An 18,056-nucleotide genomic window follows, 5' to 3' on the forward strand; every position below is an offset into this window, starting at 1 on the left:
TAGCAAAGACAAAAGCCATTTAAAATCACCTGGAACTCACAACAAAGACAAGAACTTGCTATTCCCAACATGTCTACCAGGGAACATAAGTAAGACTTACCACATAGAGGAGAGCCTGATCAAATAACTGCAGCTCTGTTGATCTACAGTGCCCCTACACTACTTTTGCAGTCCCAACTCTATAGCGGCACAAATGCCTTACCCATATAGTGCTATTTGTTATGTTCTTCAAATTTGAAGAACATTGAAGAACTATTTTGAAGAATGGAACAGATGTCACTATACCAGGAAAAATGGTCCAACCCTGCACACCACTGATATTGACTTCCCTCTAAAATTTCCTTTTCACCTTTGACTTCTCCCAACACATCTTCTGCCATTTTGGCTTGATCTACATTTATCGCTTTCCCTTATCTTATTACTCATCATCTCCTAAATACCCTGTATTTTACCAATGTGGCCTTTCTTGCACTAAACATAGCAATCACATAATTCCCTTCAAATCCACCTTCACATTTCTCAACTCATTGGCACTAAAGCACGCATTTTCTACTAGCAATGTCTGTTAACTCCCTTCACATAATTCTTAAATTCCTTTCTTCTTTAACTTTTTCAATTGTAAATTTAGCCAATCCTAACTTTCTCCAATCCAAATTCAACTAATCTCAGTTTCTCAAACTGTAGATTTGATGCAGGAAAGAACACACGTGGAAAACACAAGACTAAAACCTATTAACTCCAACCAATAACAATACAAATAACTTTGCATTCACTACTAACCCTGTGTTCCTGGAACAGCATGTTACACATTAAAACTGCATCAATGCCTTTTGTGGGGTAGTAAGTGCTATATCAATGGAATTACAGTACAATTCAATATGACTATTTTTCCTTTCTGTGAGTCAAATAATGCCTTTTGCTCTCATATTTGTACAGTGTCCCTTCTGAGTTATGTAGACAATGTCAATAAAATAATGTGTCAAAAAACAATGTTTATAATATGTATTCCCATGATTTCACAATTTTTACAAACAATCCTAACATGTAGGGGCTGTTTTAGCATTTTTTCATATTCCTTTTTCATTTAACACTGATTAAAGCTTGTGTTTAAGCATTGCAGTTCTTAAGTCCCACACCTCTGGCAAGCTACCCACATTTATCATTAAAATGTGATTCTAATCACAACATTTGAATTGATATGAATACAGAGAAGGAATGAATGAACATGTGTTATATTTAGCAGACTTCAGTTTTTGATTCTGACTCTTATTCAACTGAGCACCTTGCTAATGTTGAGCCAAACTTTGAATATCACAGAGTATTGAGATACAAAGCATGAAACCAGACCGTATGTAGTGCCCCTAGATCTGGCAGAGTTTGCTAGGGAAGATCTTTGTACATAAACAGCACACTTAATATTTTCTGCTGCATACATTCTATTCTTCTTCAGAAGCATTCATGTTTGTGTCTGATATCCTAGGTTGATGTGAGATGGCACAATGTTGTTGGAGCCTGGGACAGTGAGGAACATCTTATTCAAGCGACTGATATTCTGATTTATATGATCGGTGAAATCAAGAGGAAGTTCCCTGGTTGGACCATAGATCAACAACTCAAAGGTATGTGTAATGTTCAAACCACTAGTGGACATTTCATTACATGTGGGCATTTTACAGCTCTCTTGCACAGTGCAGGGTGGAAGGCACCTTTTGAAGGTGATGCTGCACCTGTACTGCTGCTCTTTAAATTCGCTATAAAATGTGCCAATAAGCTAACACTACTAGTGATATCTACTACGATTTATAAATCACATATTCTTATCTGGTCAAGGCCAACTCAGCCAAGGCTGGACTGGCAACCCAAAGCAGCCCTTGCAATTTTGAAGGACCAGGCCTTGGGAGAATGAAGGGGGGGGGGGGGGTCGACAGTGGAGGTGCAAGTGTGAAGCATTGCTGCTTTTGTTACTGGCTGACAATACTGCAGCACCGCTGTAAAACTGACCCCAGAAACAAAATACTGCCCCCTCCTGCTACAAACCGCCCCCCCCCCTCCCTTCCAGCCTCCTGAGAAACCACCTGATTCCCGTTACGGTCAGTCCGGCTCCAAACTCAGCCTTCAATCCTTTTGAGGCTGGTAAATTGATTATCAGTGAATTTGGTAGTGTTAATGCTATTTGATACGGTATAGAGACATAATATTGATTCCAAAATATAGAATAGCACTAATATCAAAGTCAAAATATAGAATGGACAAAATATCGAATGGACAGAATATAGTGGTGAAAAATATCGAATTGAAGGTACGTAATGTAATATCGTTTTCTAAAATATAGAAAGTTAAAATATCAAAGTATATAATATATGTATTAAAATATATCGAATTCTAAATAATATCGAATTTTTAAAGTGTTTTTTTCTGTAATGTTATTTAATTTTTGCGTAATTTAATTCTGAAGCGGGTTATGGGTTTTTATAGGGGAACAGGGAGGGAAGTAATTTATTTGTAATTAATTAAATATGTTAGTTTATTTATTGGTATTTATTTTGAATTACTTGTTAATTAATTATTAATTAATTAATTTGTAATTTGTAATTCGTGTTTATTGGCAATACATTTTTATTAATTGATTAATTGATAATTATGTTAATTGTATTAATTTATTTTCCATAGTGGGTTGTGAGTTTATAGGGGAATAGGGTGGGAAGTAATTTAATTGTAATTAATTAAATATGTTAATTTATTTATTGGTAGTTATTTTGAATTCATTGTTAATTAATTTTTGATTTGTAATTAATTAATTTTTAATTGGTAATTAATTTTTATTAATTCATTAATTGATAATTATGTTAATGTTATTAATTTATTTTCCGTAGCGGGTTGTGTGTTTATAGGGAAATAGGGTGGGAAGTAATTTAATTGTAATTAAATAAATCATTTTTATTTATTTATTGGTATTTATTTTTAATTTATTGTTAATTAATTGTTAATTGTTAATTAATTTGTATTAATAGGAAAATATTTTTAATAACTACTATGTATTTGTATTTTTAATTGATTCATTATTACATAATTTTAAATTGGTAATTTATTTTAATACATTTTTTATTGGTATTGATATTTAATTTATTTTTATTAATATATTAAATCTTTACTTTCCCTACTGTTAAACTCAGCAGAGTGGGAATAGTCATTTTTATCCCTACGCTATCCAACACTTTCCCTACTGTTGCACTCTCTGGAGTGGGAATAGTAATGTTTACCCCTACGCTATCCAATGCTTTCCCTACTGTTGCACTCACTGGAGTGGGAATAGTAATTTTTACCCCCACGCTACCCAACGCTTTCCCTACTGTTGCACTCTCTGGAGTGGCAATAGTAATTTTTACCCCTACGCTATCCAATGCTTTCCCTACTGTTGCACTCTCTGGAGTGGGAATAGTAATTTTTACCCCTACAGAATCCAACGCTTTCTCTACTGTTGCACCCTCTGGAGTGGAAATAGTACTTTTTACCCCTATGCTATCCAACGCTTTCTCTACTGTTGCACTCTCTGGAGTGGGAATAGTAATTTTTACCCCTAAGCTATCCAATGCTTTCCCTACTGTTGCACTCACTGGAGTGGGAATAGTAATTTTTACCCTTACGCTATCCAACGCTTTCCCTACTGTTGCAGTCGCTGGAGTGGTAATAGTAAATTTTACCCTGCTGCTATCCTACGGTAAAAATATTGTATATTTTTAATTAATATTATGTTAATATATATATATGTGTTCAAAAATCAAATTGTATGTTTATTTTTTTAACTTAAATCAATTATTTAATAATTTTAAAGGTATTTAAGTATTTTTATGTATGTTTTAGTTAATTATAGTTATTACTTCATTAATTTTAAATTACTTTTAAGACATTTAAAAAAAATTGATATTTTGACTATTTTTTTCTCTATATTTTTAACTCGATATTTTTGTACTTACCTGTTTATAGATAGGACGTCCATATTTTTGCTTTCTGTATTTTATCTTCGATATTTTGGGTATTCTATATTTCTGTATTCTATATTTTGTCAGTGATCCATTTGATACACCTAGAAACAGCAGAAGTGGACAACAAAACACTGTATGGAAAAACATTATTCATATGTTAGTGCCCATAGGTGCTTGATGAGAAGCCACAGCCTTCAAATTACTTACCATCACAGTAGCAATGAGGGTGGATACTAATAGAAGACTGTGATGGTAAAGACAGCGGACCCTTCCGAGTGTAGCTAATTAAGGAGAGTGATTCTGTATGAGTGAGCCCTTGAAATACTAAAGAGCATGTAATAGGGTTCTTGAAGTCATAAGGAGCATATAATGGTGCGCGCTCTGGGTTCCCAGCACTTACCAGTCATTGGCACCCTACCAATTTCTTCCTCATACTTGGTGTAACATGAAATTTGTGAGACTATGGGGTCTATTAGGATGGCGGACGGGGGTCCCGTGGGGGTATTAGGATGCGCCCGCCACAGTGGGGGGCGCATCCTGTATCTTTACCATTGTGGCGGGCGGTGCTGGAAGAACCGCCCGCCGCATTGGTAAAGATACATGTTGTGCATTTCAAAGCACAACGTGACAGGCACCGCGCGGTGCCTGCCATGTTGTTCTTTGAAATGCTGGGGTGTACCATAGGTATACCCCATGTGCACCACCGGAGTCCCTGGGGGCCCGCAACGGGCCCCTGCAGGGAGTCTCCGCATGCCTTTATGCTGCCACTGAAAGGCAATGACAAATGCCCATACTAATATGGCTGGCGGTGTCTGATAGACACCGGCACCATATTAAACCTTTTCCGCCCCGGTCGCAAGGTAACCGGGGCGGAAAAGCGGCGGACGGTCTTTCCGTCCGCCGCGGTCGCCCCGCCATAGTAATTTGGTGGGGGAAATGGGTGGATGGCGGGTGGCGGGCGGCAAAGGATGTCGGGCGGATCGCAACCGCCCGCATGGGGGTGGTAATCCGCCCGACATCCTAATGGGCCCCTATGTGTTACCTAGATCCAATGATAAATTGAATCTAAATAATTAAACCACTTGACTAAAATCCAGTGTACAGGGGATTTTGTTAAATCAGATCAGATGGAAGTTACTAGCAATTTTACAAACCTAAATACTTTGTGTCAGGGGAATTGCTCAATGTATGGCCTTGTTTACTAACCATAATACCCAAGCAGGATCCTGCTTCTGAATATCGAGACTGTGTGTATCGTGGTACAAGAATATTGTGGACAAAATATTGATCATTGCATAAAGAGGAAGTATAGATTTGCTATTCCTAACTGCACCTCTACGTAGCTTGAAGATATATGTTTCATCAAGGTACATATATGTGGAATTAGGTATAGAAAATCTATAATTACTCAGATTTCTATATTATGGAGTCAATATTTTGTCATATTTTTTTTCATCCAAGCAAATAATGCCTTATAGCAGCGGTCTTCAATCTGTGGGGCGCGACCCCCAGGGGGGCCGTGGAGTCATCGGAAGGGGGTCGCGCATTCCCCAGCCTTATTGTCTGCACGCAAGGATTGTCGAATGGCATCAGCTCGAGGCAGTTGTCCCAGACAGAGCCTCGCACTGGGCGCTCCTCTGAGAAGCAAACTTATTGTGCACACTCCTCACCAGCTGATGAAGGAGGATGGGTCTTGCTGTGGGGGGTCAAGTACCAGCGTAATTGAGCACAGCACGCCTGTTAATGTACTGTGTACACAAAGGAAAATGCGAGCGGGGCTTGGGGGTTGGAGGGGGCCGTTCTTTCTGAGGTGAAAATTGAATTGAACACATTATATTAGTGTTTATTTGCCTGTGCAACTTACATTTCTTATTTTGGAAGCTTTTAGTCGATTTTACCTGTTAGAAACTGCTTCACAACTGTTCTTAATTTGAGTGGTACATTTCTTCATTTTCTGGCATATCTTTTTCGATGGTGGATATTGGATATGGAAATGTGCTTACAGTCAGTGGTAATTTTACCTTCCAGAGTGGATTTTTGCAGGGAGTGACTTTCCTTTTCTGTAATACGCATTGTTTTATTCTAGTGGCAATCATCAATTGCAGCTGACGGTATTTGCTTTGCATTTTCCCTGTAAAGAAGATCGGAATCATATGGGGAAGTAGCCGTCTTGTAGTAATGGCGCCTTCTGTGCAACTTGGCCTGCATGTAATCCTAGCTCCTCCATTTGCAAAAGCTTTGTGTGTTCCTGGACACATTTTTATCTACCTGAGCCACGATTGTTCTATCTACTAGTATTGGAAGCACTTACAAACAGGACAGGATTGCACACAAAAACTATTGACATTTGCCTCCGGAAAACACAGCAGGTGCTAAATAAAGGAGTGTGTGGCTATTAAAAAGTAGTTGAAGCACTTTTTGCATAGCTGATCCGGCAAGGCCTTTTTTGGGGGACGTTTGCCTTTGTTGGTTTTAGCGAGAGGCACAGAGATGCCCTCCCATGAGAGAGGAAGACGAAGCAGAGAGATACTGACCCCCCATGAGAGAGGCACAGACAAGGTGGGTGAATGAATGATGGGTGGATGGATGGATGAAAGGGTGGACGGATGAAGGATGTGTGGATGGATGGATGAAAGGGTGGATGGCTGTATGGATGGACGGATGGTAAGATGAAAGGGTGGACGGATGTGTGAAAAGGTGGGTGGATGAATGATGAGTGGATGGATGTAAAGATGAAAGGGTGGATGGATGAAGGATGGATGGATGTGTGAAAAGGTGGGTGGATAGAGGATGGATGGATGAAAGGGTGGATGGAAGGATGAAAGGGTAGATGGATGAGGGATGGATGTATGGATGGATAAAAGGTTGCATGGATGAATGATGGATGGATTTGTGAAAAGGTGGGTGGATGAGTGATGGGTGAATGGATGGATGTAAGGGTGGATGGATGAAGGATGGATGGATGAAGGATGGATGGAAGGATGAAAGTGTGGATGGATGGATGAAGGATGGATGTATGGATGGATAAAAGGTTGCATGGATGAATGATGGATGCATGGATGGATGTGTGAAAAGGTGGGGGATGAATGATGGGTGGGTGGATGGATGAAAGGGTGGGTGGGTGAAGGATGGATGTATAGATGAAAGGGTGGATGGATATATGGATGGAATAATGAAAGGGTGGATGGATTAATGAAAGGTTGGATGGATGAAGGATGGATGTATGGATGGAAGGATGAAAGGGTGGATGGATGAAGGATGGATGGATGGATGGATGTATGGATGGATGGATGGATGGATAAAAGGTTGCATGGATGAATGATGGATGGATGTGTGAAAAGGTGGGTGGAAGAATGATGGGTGGATGGATGGATGGACGGGTGGATAGGTATAGGATGGATGTATGGATGGAAAGATGAAAAGGTGGATGGATGAAGGATGTATGGATGGATAAAAGGTTGCATGGATGAATGATGGATGGATGTGTGAAAAGGTGGGGGATGAATGATGGATGGGTGGATGGATGAAAGGGTGGGTGGATGAAGGATGGATGTATGGATGAAAGGGTGGATGGATATATGGATGGAATAATGAAAGGGTGGATGGATGAAGGATGGATGTATGGATGAAAGGGTGGATGGATGAAGGATGGATATATGGATGGATGGATAAAAGGTTGCATGGATGAATGATGGATGGATGTGTGAAAAGGTGGGTGGAAGAATGACGGGTGGATGGATGGACGGGTGGATAGGTAAAGGATGGATGTATGGATGGAAGGATGAAAGGGTGGATGGATGATGGATGTATGGATGGATAAAAGGTTGCATGGATGAATGATGGATGGATGGATGTGTGAAAAGGTGGGGGATGAATGATGGATGGGTGGGTGGATGGATGGATGAAAGGGTGGGTGGATGAAGGATGGATGTATGGATGAAAGGGTGGATGGATATATGGATGGAATAATGAAAGGGAGGATGGATGAAGGATGGATGTATGGATGGAAGGATGAAAGGGTGGATGGATGAAGGATGGGTGGATGGATGAATGAATGATGGATGGATGGATGGATGTGTGAAAAGGTGGGTGTGTGGATGGACGGGTGGATAGGTAAAGGATGGATGTTTGGATGGAAGGATGAAAGGGTGGATGGATGAAGGATGAATGGATGTGTGGAAGTGTGGGTGGATGAATGATGGATGGATGGATGTGATGAGGTCTAACAGGCGCATTTATGGTTGTCGATAGTTGTTTATGATGAGGAGTACCAGTTTCTAGAATCTTTTGTCGGAAGGGGGTCCTTACTCCTAAAAAGGTTTTACAAGGGGGTCTTGGCATCAAAAAGTTTGAAGACCTCTGCCTTATAGGCATGCTCTAAAAACATTATCATCCTTGTTATTGCATTGTCCTCTTTGAGATTAGAACAGTGTCAAACGTCCTCTGCAGTTGTTCTTATTTTGGCATTGTTGAACAAGGAGCGTAAATATGTCCTAGGCATGGGCAGCCGCTTAGGGCGGATGCATATTAAATGTTTAAGTGTTTCCTCAAAAGTTTCTCAAAGCTGACATGTTGTATACCTTTTAATGCTTGGTTCCATTACTATTCAAACTCCCCAATCGGTATGTAAAATAACCTAATTCTTAGAAATTTCTTTTTTTTCTAACCAGGTAGATTCCATCTTAAATAATCTTGACTCTGTATGGTGTTTGTGTTGATTACTAAATCCGTATGTTTGTATTTTCCAGTTAGTAGAAGGTCTAGATTCCACTGCTTTATAGTTAACATATTGCGTTTTTGATTTTTCCACACAGACACAGCCATTCGCCCCATCTCCTGCAGTCAGGCAAACCATAGGATCTCAATTCCCTCATTATAATATACATTTGGAGGAGTGTGGCTCAACGGTTAGAGCGGCAGACCCTGATGCAGAGCTCTGGCCTGGGACCAGGGTTCAATTCCTGCCTCGGCGGGTCTTGGGCTCAATTTCCTTGGACCTGACAATTTTCACCTCAGTGCCTATTCTAATCATGGGCCCCATGCTGCAACTCTGGGAAATAGCTTGCTTAACCTCCACACTGGCCTCAACAGCGCTAGGATGCCTGGCTTCACCCTGGGGGTGCCCAGGAGTGGACACTTCACAGGGAAAGCCAGGATGGGTTCTTCAGCGGTATGAGTAATAGCGCCAGGAAACCGCTTGGTGACAGTGCACTCTACAAATACCTTGACATTTACATTTACATTTCTATGCCTCCGAATTTCTCTCTCCCTAACTCCTCAAATATCAGATGTTTCAAAGTGAAAGGATAAGCTTTGGCACAATCAATAATGTAGTTCATACAGCTTCTCTTCTGCAAAAGTTCCAGGGATTTTAGACCAAATTACAATCTCATGATACAATGCCTGTCTGAGATGTAATAAGGTGCGTACACATTCCATAAAACATTTCTCAAATTCAAGAATGACTTTCTTACTCATCACTGGAGATGCGTATAGTAAGTATGGAATCAATTTCATTTGTAGCGCATTAAGTGATAGACTAATTGCTTTCCCTCTGAAAAATGTTATGAATCTCAAAATTGTTTTACTAATAACAGTTGATTTTGAATTTTTACTGGCCGAATGACTTGACCATGATAACTTGTTATCAAATATTACTCCAAGATAGTTGTATTGCTCCACTACCTCAATTGAAGTTTCTCCAAGTGTTCACCTTTTAGGTTATATAGACTGTCCAAATGTCACAATTTTTGTCTTGGACATATTGACTATCAATACATTTGCTGTATTGTAGGTATGTAGTTGGTCCAGTTGATGTTGGAGTTCTTTGGGAGTTGGAGACAAGATCACTATGTCATCCGCGTATGCTAGGTATAATATTTTTTTACCTCCTAATTTTGGTGCAATACCCATATCCAAACTTAACCCCATATCTATATCAGCAATATAGAGAGAAAATAACAATGGTGCGAGAACACAACCTTGCCTAAGGCCTTTTATGGTACAAATTTATGGTGATAACGTATTGTTGTGTGCCAATTTAACCTGTAGCCATGTTTCTGAATGCATGCAGATGATAACATTTAAGAGTATTCGGATCAATTTCCCATGTTGTTAGTTTGCTTCATAGCCTTTGTCGGTTAACCTTATCGACCACTGTGGAATAATCCACAAAACAGGCGTATAACATTATTTTCCGCAAAGTGTTTTTTTCCCTAATAGAGCAAATGAAATGATGTTATCAATTGTTGAACACCATGAGCGAAATCCAGTTTGCATTATTGGTATTAACGATTTTTCCTCTACCACAACCTTAATTTGTTTTGAAGGTGTTTTGCAAACATTATCCCTTTGAAGGCTGTTAACACTATTAATCTATAGCTGGACGGATCAGATTTTGAGCCTTGTTTGTATGTTGGATGGGCAATCGCTCCTTTTCGGGAAGATGGTATTCTTCCATGCTTGATTATATGCGAAAACAGCAGTTTTAGCAGCATACTCCAAAAGGTTATGTTTAACCTGATCAAATCTACTGGGATACCATTTGGTCCTGCGTCCTTAGATGAGTGTGTACTCTTTATTAGTTCTACTATTTCTTCTTCTTTTATACCTTCAAATGTTCCATCATCCTTTGGCAATGTGTAATTACAGGTAATTATTGACTTATACAAAGCTTTAATATGATTTTCACACTTATTGCTCGGGATAAACAGATCGTCTGGCTGCTTATATGAATTTGTATCATTTCCCCCCAGAGACCAGTATGCTCGTTCATTCCTGGTTAATATAGCATGATATAATTTGGCATAGGCATTGTTCACACTATTCTGCTTTATTTGTAAATTTCTGTTCTTGAATTCTGTCTTTATGTCTTGTAGCCTCAGATTGCACTCATTAGATATCTGAAGTTTTAAAATATGTTGCACCATCTTGCGATAAACTCTGTTAGATTCAATTAATTCTAAACTCTTGTGTGCAATTATAATGTTTGTTCATGATTCCTGTAAGTTTGGCACAAGACTAGATACTATATTTTTTAATATAGATTGCCAAGCATCTAATCAACCGTCCCCGGTGTTTAGTAGTACAATATCTTTTTTGGAATTCAATGACATGATTTCTTCTAGATTGGATGCCTTCTCTTTTAGCATATTATTCCAAATACGTTTTCCCCATTCACAGCGGCCACTTTCGGCCGTTGCATGGGTCTCACAATAATCATGCTTTATGTTGACGACTAGACTTTGAGGATCGTGATCACTCTGGTGTCTTGGTATAATGGCGTACTTTTTACACAGATGAAAATAGAAATAATGCACTAAAGTAAAATCCATAATGGAAGACACTGTTGGCCCGCGATATGTTGAGGAGGCCAGTTGATCTTCTGCTAGTCTTCCATTTAGATTTATATATCCTGAGTCTGTCATTAAATCATATATACATTTGTTTAAGGTACTGATTTTTTTAGGCTTATTCTGTGAAGAAAATATAACTTGTGGGATATTATAGCCCATATCTGGTTCTTCACTACTTCGTTGACCTGTAGAGGATTGACAAACATCCTCATTTGTAGAGTGGGTAGATTCGTGGACACAGGACCCCTCATATGTTTGCATTGTTAATAGTTTTAGCCACCATACTTGTTTTATTACTTATTCCTCCACATGGTTATCATGGTCCAGTATCCCAACTTATGTACACTAATATATTCATTTATCTTTTTATTTACAGTTTCATATAGTGCACACTAGACAAATGGGTGTCAGAGCTCTTTACAATAATATTAGGAAAATATTAAAATAGCAAGTGTCTGACTTACACATTATAGCAGCTAATGTCATGTGGCCCATGGGGATATTGTCGTCTTCACTAAGTTAGTATGAGCATGTTGCAGCCAGCCGGCTGCATTGTGCATGTTACTATGCACCTTTATTTTTGCAATATTTTCTATGGTTTCTTTCACATGAGAACTCATCACTGTGTTCACTCTCTGCATGTTCCTGGGACTGAACATTATGTGCAAGGCCGGACAACAAGGCCCCTTGGTATTTTGTTCTGGCCAGGGCTTAGCCCTTAGACAAAACACACAGATGCAGCTGTTGTTTGGACAAATGTACTTGGGTTTTATTAGAATACACAAATAGCTAGCACACACTTGGAGAGGGACCTTTCGAGGGAGAAGAGCGAGACAGCACCTACAATGTAGATCTACCAGCTATAGACTAAGGAATGGGGTTTGCTGACAAAGTGCAGATATCGTCTAATATATATTAAGACTGCTTCGTAACAAGGGGAGGGAGGTTAGGCTCTATTGTCTTTTTATGATGACATCTCAATTCATGATTTATGGACTAGCTGCTATGCTGACTATATTCGTACTATGCATTTTCTTGCTTGTCGTGGCACAGATACTGGATGTTAGGGCACATGAGTTAAAATAAATATCTCCAATGTCTCTGCCAGATCTTATTGTGAACAAGTACAAGAGTGCGAGCAAAAGGGTGTCTTGTTACCCCGATTCCTGAGAGAAATGATAGTGTTGTGTTCTGGGGTGTCTAATCATTTGTTTCTCTATGAATAAATAGGAGAGCAAGTGAGACACTATAGCTGATCGGTCCTGGGTTCGTGGGTACCAAGATGGTAGGAAGACCCAGTTCCTATCCACCAAGATCCTATAATCCTGTGCATAGTTCTGTGTTTGTGCAGAATCCCTACAACATGGTGCCACCAATGTTTGGTCTTGTACTTATTCATGAGACCCCTGAGTAGCGCTTGTGCTTGTCCACAATACCCTCTCACAGGTTTCCGGCGATGTCTGTGGAGGGGGGGCTAAGCCTCCTATATTTATATATTTATATATTAATAGGTTTTTCAAGTTTAGAATTTAAAAGGTTTTTCTTTACCCTATTTTGCGCTACCATTTTCTCAGTTTCCTTGTCCCATTTTTATTATGACTCAACCGGTCGCTATTGCGGCACATAACCGTGTGACATTACAGCTTTTTTGAGTCAATATGGAGTCCCTGTAGCAGGGACTAACTTTATTTTTGTTGTCGAAGCGGACCCTGATTTTTTCTCAAAGTCTTTTATTCTTGAGTTACATTCCCCGCGGTGGAGGGGATTGATCATTTGTTTCATGAATACATGGGAGTTGCGGCTCCTCGTGCTTATCGTCTTTATGCGTTACTTGATGTTCCGTTGACAGCCTGGCAGCATACCATTTGGTTCAATGGCACCCTTCCTCACCCTGTTACTGCTGTTCGAATGGGCCCCTTATCTATTGACGGGACAACTTGGCCTGTTTTGGCTGGGTATACACCACATCCAAACTATCTTAATGTTACACTCGCAGAGCTACATTAGCTACATACATCATTGATTCACATACACAGAAGTGTCATCCATTTTATGTCACGTGCTATTCATGGGGCTCCGGCAGGAGCCGCTCCTCAACCACCAGGACTTGGTGCTGGTCTTGTCATTAGTCCCGTCATGATAAATTCGGTGATGGGCAAATGTCCTCAAAACCTTGATGACTTGCCATTTTGGCTTGCACAAACATTTGACTTGAAGCTGTTTTTCCACATGCAACTCTTATAGAAAAGCACAGGATCCTTACAATGAGTTTGCCAAGTGGTCTGATACCCTCTTTAGTGGACAGCACCACCTGGGGGACAGTGGGATGAAATAGCTTAGGAATTAGACTGTTTAGTCAACCATTAATTAAACTTGCTCCTGACAAGGAGGGCTGTCCAGTCTTTCCTAAAAAGGCTTGGAACAGAAATCAGCAGTAGCAACAAGAGAAGCCTAGCACAAGTGCGGGTTCCGCTCCACCCGATGCTTCTCAACGTAGATAACACTTTCATAACTGCTCTAAAATTAAGACACCCAAGAGGTTCCAGGATCCTGATCTTCATTCTCCTCGTTCTTTTTAGGAATCGTCTGATCAGCAATTCGGCAGTGGAAGGCATCAGTATCACTGAGAAGGCTAGTCTGCGCAAGCAAAACATAACCCGCAGCTCCAGTTTGATGTAAAAGTCAAGAAGGGGGAATCACCTCAATATCGTGCCCCATTTCAGAAGAAAAAAGCTGCTGCTTTGACTGCAAAGTATGCCTCAGATGGTGAGAACCCTGCTCCTCGGGCGGTAATGCTCCTCAACAGCGCGGCAGAGGTTACCATGGTGCAGCAGACACTCCACCAGCGTCTGGAGGCGAAAGCAACTGATACTTTTATTACAGTGGAGAAAGCTGATACTCGAGTTACTCCTCCAGATAGACTTTACGAAGTAACCTTCCAAATTGAAGGTGATATTAAATGAATAATCAAAGCAGTGTTTTTAGAAAATCTGCCTTCTTCTTATGATATTTTGTTGGAGTTTAATTGGCCTCCCTCTTTTGTCCTAGTTTTTCACAATATGTTCCTGATGATGATAAAAAGGCTAATGCCTCAAAATGAACATTGTCCTTAGCCCCAACGTTATATCACAATCAGGCAGGTTGAGACAAGGGTTCCCCAGTTCATGTGATTCCTTTGCGTTCCACACCTCAGCCCCAACCACAGTATCCAATAAAACAAGACGCTAAAACATCCGTAAGTGAAATATTGACCCAATTGGAATATCAGGGTGTGATTGAACCCTGTGTTTCATCAATGAATAATACTCTTTTTCAGATATTAAAACTGGACAGTTCATATTATATAGTTTTGGACTACAAACATTTGAACAGTCATGTTCGTACTTTTGAGGTTCAGGATACACATAGCTCTGCGTTGGTGAATAACATTGTTCGCAAAAAATACAAAACCACCTTGGATATTTCCAATGGATTTTTCAGTCACTCTTTGGCTCCTGCGAGCCGTGATTTGATCTCATTCAGTGTATTGGGAAATCAGTGCTGATATGTGAGATTGCCTATGGGATATAAGAATAGCCCTGGTGTGTTTGTGGCACGCATAGTGTCTCTTTTGCATGAGATCGACCCTGATGCCTTCTCGTACGTCAATGATATATACTTGATGGATGATGAATTACAGCTGCATCTCTTGCGTGTTGACCGCTTTGTCACACATTTTGCAAACTTTGTTTACAAGTTCAAATCTGCAAAGTCTCACATCCCCTTCTTGGTGATTCTTTTTCTTGGCTACAAAATGGATAATGAAGGTAGAGAAATTTGCACAATTGCAACCTCAATCTACTCTTAAAAAATTGCAATCTTTGCTGGGTTGTTTGAATTTCAGAAGGACATACATTCCTGATTATGCCCAGCATATCAGACCTCTTTACTCATTGACACAACCTTCTTTTTCGTCTTCCAGTTGGATTCCAGAACATACCACAATTCTTTGTTCTCTGCTATCTGATCTGCTGGCGACCAACTTCTTAACACAAGACAATTCTTTGGTCATGAGGATTGTACCAGGTGCATTAGGTTTTACCTACTTGACGATCAATTAGGGGGACACGGGCCCATTGCTTATAAATCGCATTTATATACCCCAGCTGAGATGTATTTCTCTTCTACGGAAATGTTTTTGACTACTGTCCAGATGGCAATTCTTAAGGAACACTCTTTGGCTCAGGGTAAACACATTTTTATGGTTTCACCGATACCTGCTTTAGAAGCAGTTACAAAGATTAGTGTCCCAAATTCCAAAGTTTTGCATCCACGTTGGATACAGTGGGCTAGTTCTTTGACGTCTGCTGATGTCAACTTTATCTTTGACCCTTCTTTGTAGATGCAGGAGTTTTTACAATATGAACATGTGCTTCCTCCTTCTTTGTCTTTGATTCCTCTAGTTCAATACAAATATATTATTTACACTAACCGTTTAGTGCAGCCAGCAGTTGGTTCTAGGCATGCTTATTCTGCAGCCTCCGCGATTGAGGCAGGAAAAATTGTCGATGGGTACTTTAAATACTCCTTAGTTCACACACAGTCTCTTGGTGATTGCACGGATCAATTGGTGGAGCTACGTGCTTTGATTTTGGCTCTTGAATTTGCTGATCCACAAGAACCAACACATATGTGGTATGTGAAACGTTTTACTGTGTACAATTCTTCATCGGTAACTTTTTTTTCTGGATACAAAATGATTTTCGTGACTCTAAAGGTAGCGCATTAAAGATAAACCTCTTTGGGTCCATGTGTCTGATCTTAAGGAATGTTTGCCACTCACACATGTAATCCATACTTTGTGTCACCTACATTTGGGAGCGCATGCTGTTGGTAATTCACTGCCTGATGAGGCAGCCAAATCTGCAGTAGCCACTTGTTCAGTAGCAGCAGTCACAAGGTCTATGATTAATATTGATAATGATATTCTAGTGGCAATAGCTGCAATGAAGGAGGGAACAGAGTTTTCCCAAGGTTTCCCTTCATGTTATACAGACCACATGTTGTCTGATCAACTTCGATTTGTAAACATTCCGTCCATTGGGGATCGGCTGATTCCTAATGAGGACCGCAGACTTTCTTTCATCTTTGTTGCTCATGAAGGTGTGGCTTCTGCCCATGCCGGAGTAACTGAGACAATTTCACTTTTACAGCAACGTTTTTGGTGGCATGGTTTAAATCAACAGGCATGTAAATATGTTCTTTCTTGTGACATTTGTCAACAAATTAAGCTTTTTACTGTTGGATGTCCGCCACATACTCAACTTTATCTCTCTTATCAACAGTTTGGTGTATTTATCTTGATCACTGCGGTCCTTTGACATCTGACACTGCTTTTAAACATGTCTTGGTTGCAGTGGATTTGTGCACTAGATTCCTTTGGGTTTGGACGCAAAGTAGTGCTCACGCTCGAACTGCTATAAAAAAGGTGCATGTCTTTGTTGGGACATTTACCTTTGGCACCTTCCATTTTGACCAAGGTCCTGCGTTTGCCTCTAAGGCTTACCAGGATACGATTAAGTCTCTGGGAGTGCAGGAGCAATTCTTGTCTCCATATCGGCCTGAGGGCAATTTTGTTGTGGAGCGGAGGAACCGTGACTTAAAGCAATCTTTGACAACTAGAGTCTTGGGTATGGGCAGGGTCTGGCTGACTCATCTATATGAAGTCCGACGTGCACTTAACAATCTCCCAAGACGATCTCTGGGTGGGCGGACCCCATACAAAATGTTCTTTGGCATTAAAATATTTGTGCCAGACCTTGATGGTCCAGACGTTGTGGTGGCTGCTGCAACCTTTGATATAGATAACCATTGTGCTATATTAAAGGATCAACAAAAAGCTTGTGATTCACAAGCAAAAGCCCATTTGCCCTCTTCCACGGATGCATTAGTGCTGATTCCGGTTTCTGTCTGTCTTCCTAAAGTTGGAGATCTGGTCCAAGAGTAAGTGGAGAAGAAGAAACTACCTGGTCATAAGGAGAATCATTACATTTCCATCAAACATGTCAAGCTACACCATATGGCCGATACTGAATAGTATGCCTCCCAAAATTCCACGCCAGGATCTTTCATTGAATCTGATGGCTACTGTTATTGACTGTTTTACCTTCTAAATCCACAAATTTGGCTATTGCGTATGCCTCTCCTCCAGTTGAGGTTATAATTGAGATTCCTGATAGTACAGTCCATTCAACTTCTAATGAAGCACAACCACCGTTGTTTCCCCTAGGGTCCAGTGGTTACTATATGGACCGCACAAGCTTTTCTTCTGAAACATCTTAATTGTCATCATCTGTGGCAGAACCCCGTACACGTACCAGTCTTTTCATCTCCTGTTTCAAAAAGACTTACCTAGTCCCTCCATGGACATTCGTTTGGATGGTGCTGACAATAGTGTTCCTCTTCATGTGGATTGGGTTTTGTGATTGTGTTTTTCCTCTTAATTAATGGCCATTATTTACCTGAATGCTCTGCTGTGAACCTGGTTGATGGAGTTTTGGCGCCTCACACGTCATCTCATACAATGAAAAGAGATTAAGCTCTTTTTAATATTTCAGCATTCGCAGTTGTTAATGGAATTGTTTGGGATAAAGTACCATAAGATATCCACGGCCCGGTGAAATTTTGAACATTCCATACGTTTTCTGAGTTTCCTTGGGAGATATGTTTTTGCCTGGCA

The 18,056-nt window shown here is 40.2% G+C and overlaps 1 protein-coding gene across 2 annotated transcripts in view; it reads left to right on the forward strand.

Moving 5' to 3' along the window:
* LOC147698063 (lysozyme g-like) overlaps positions 1 to 18,056 on the forward strand; it is a 171,939-nt gene that overhangs the window by 102,450 nt on the left and 51,433 nt on the right. For both annotated transcript variants that reach the window (XM_086934732.1, XM_086934731.1), the window contains one exon: positions 1,481 to 1,619. In XM_086934732.1, coding sequence (XP_086790858.1) covers positions 1,481 to 1,619 — 139 coding nt within the window. The remainder of the gene's footprint in view (positions 1 to 1,480; positions 1,620 to 18,056) is intronic.

Source organism: Lissotriton vulgaris, chromosome 8 (genome assembly GCF_964263255.1).
Source record: "Lissotriton vulgaris chromosome 8, aLisVul1.2, whole genome shotgun sequence".
NCBI lineage: Eukaryota > Metazoa > Chordata > Amphibia > Caudata > Salamandridae > Lissotriton > Lissotriton vulgaris.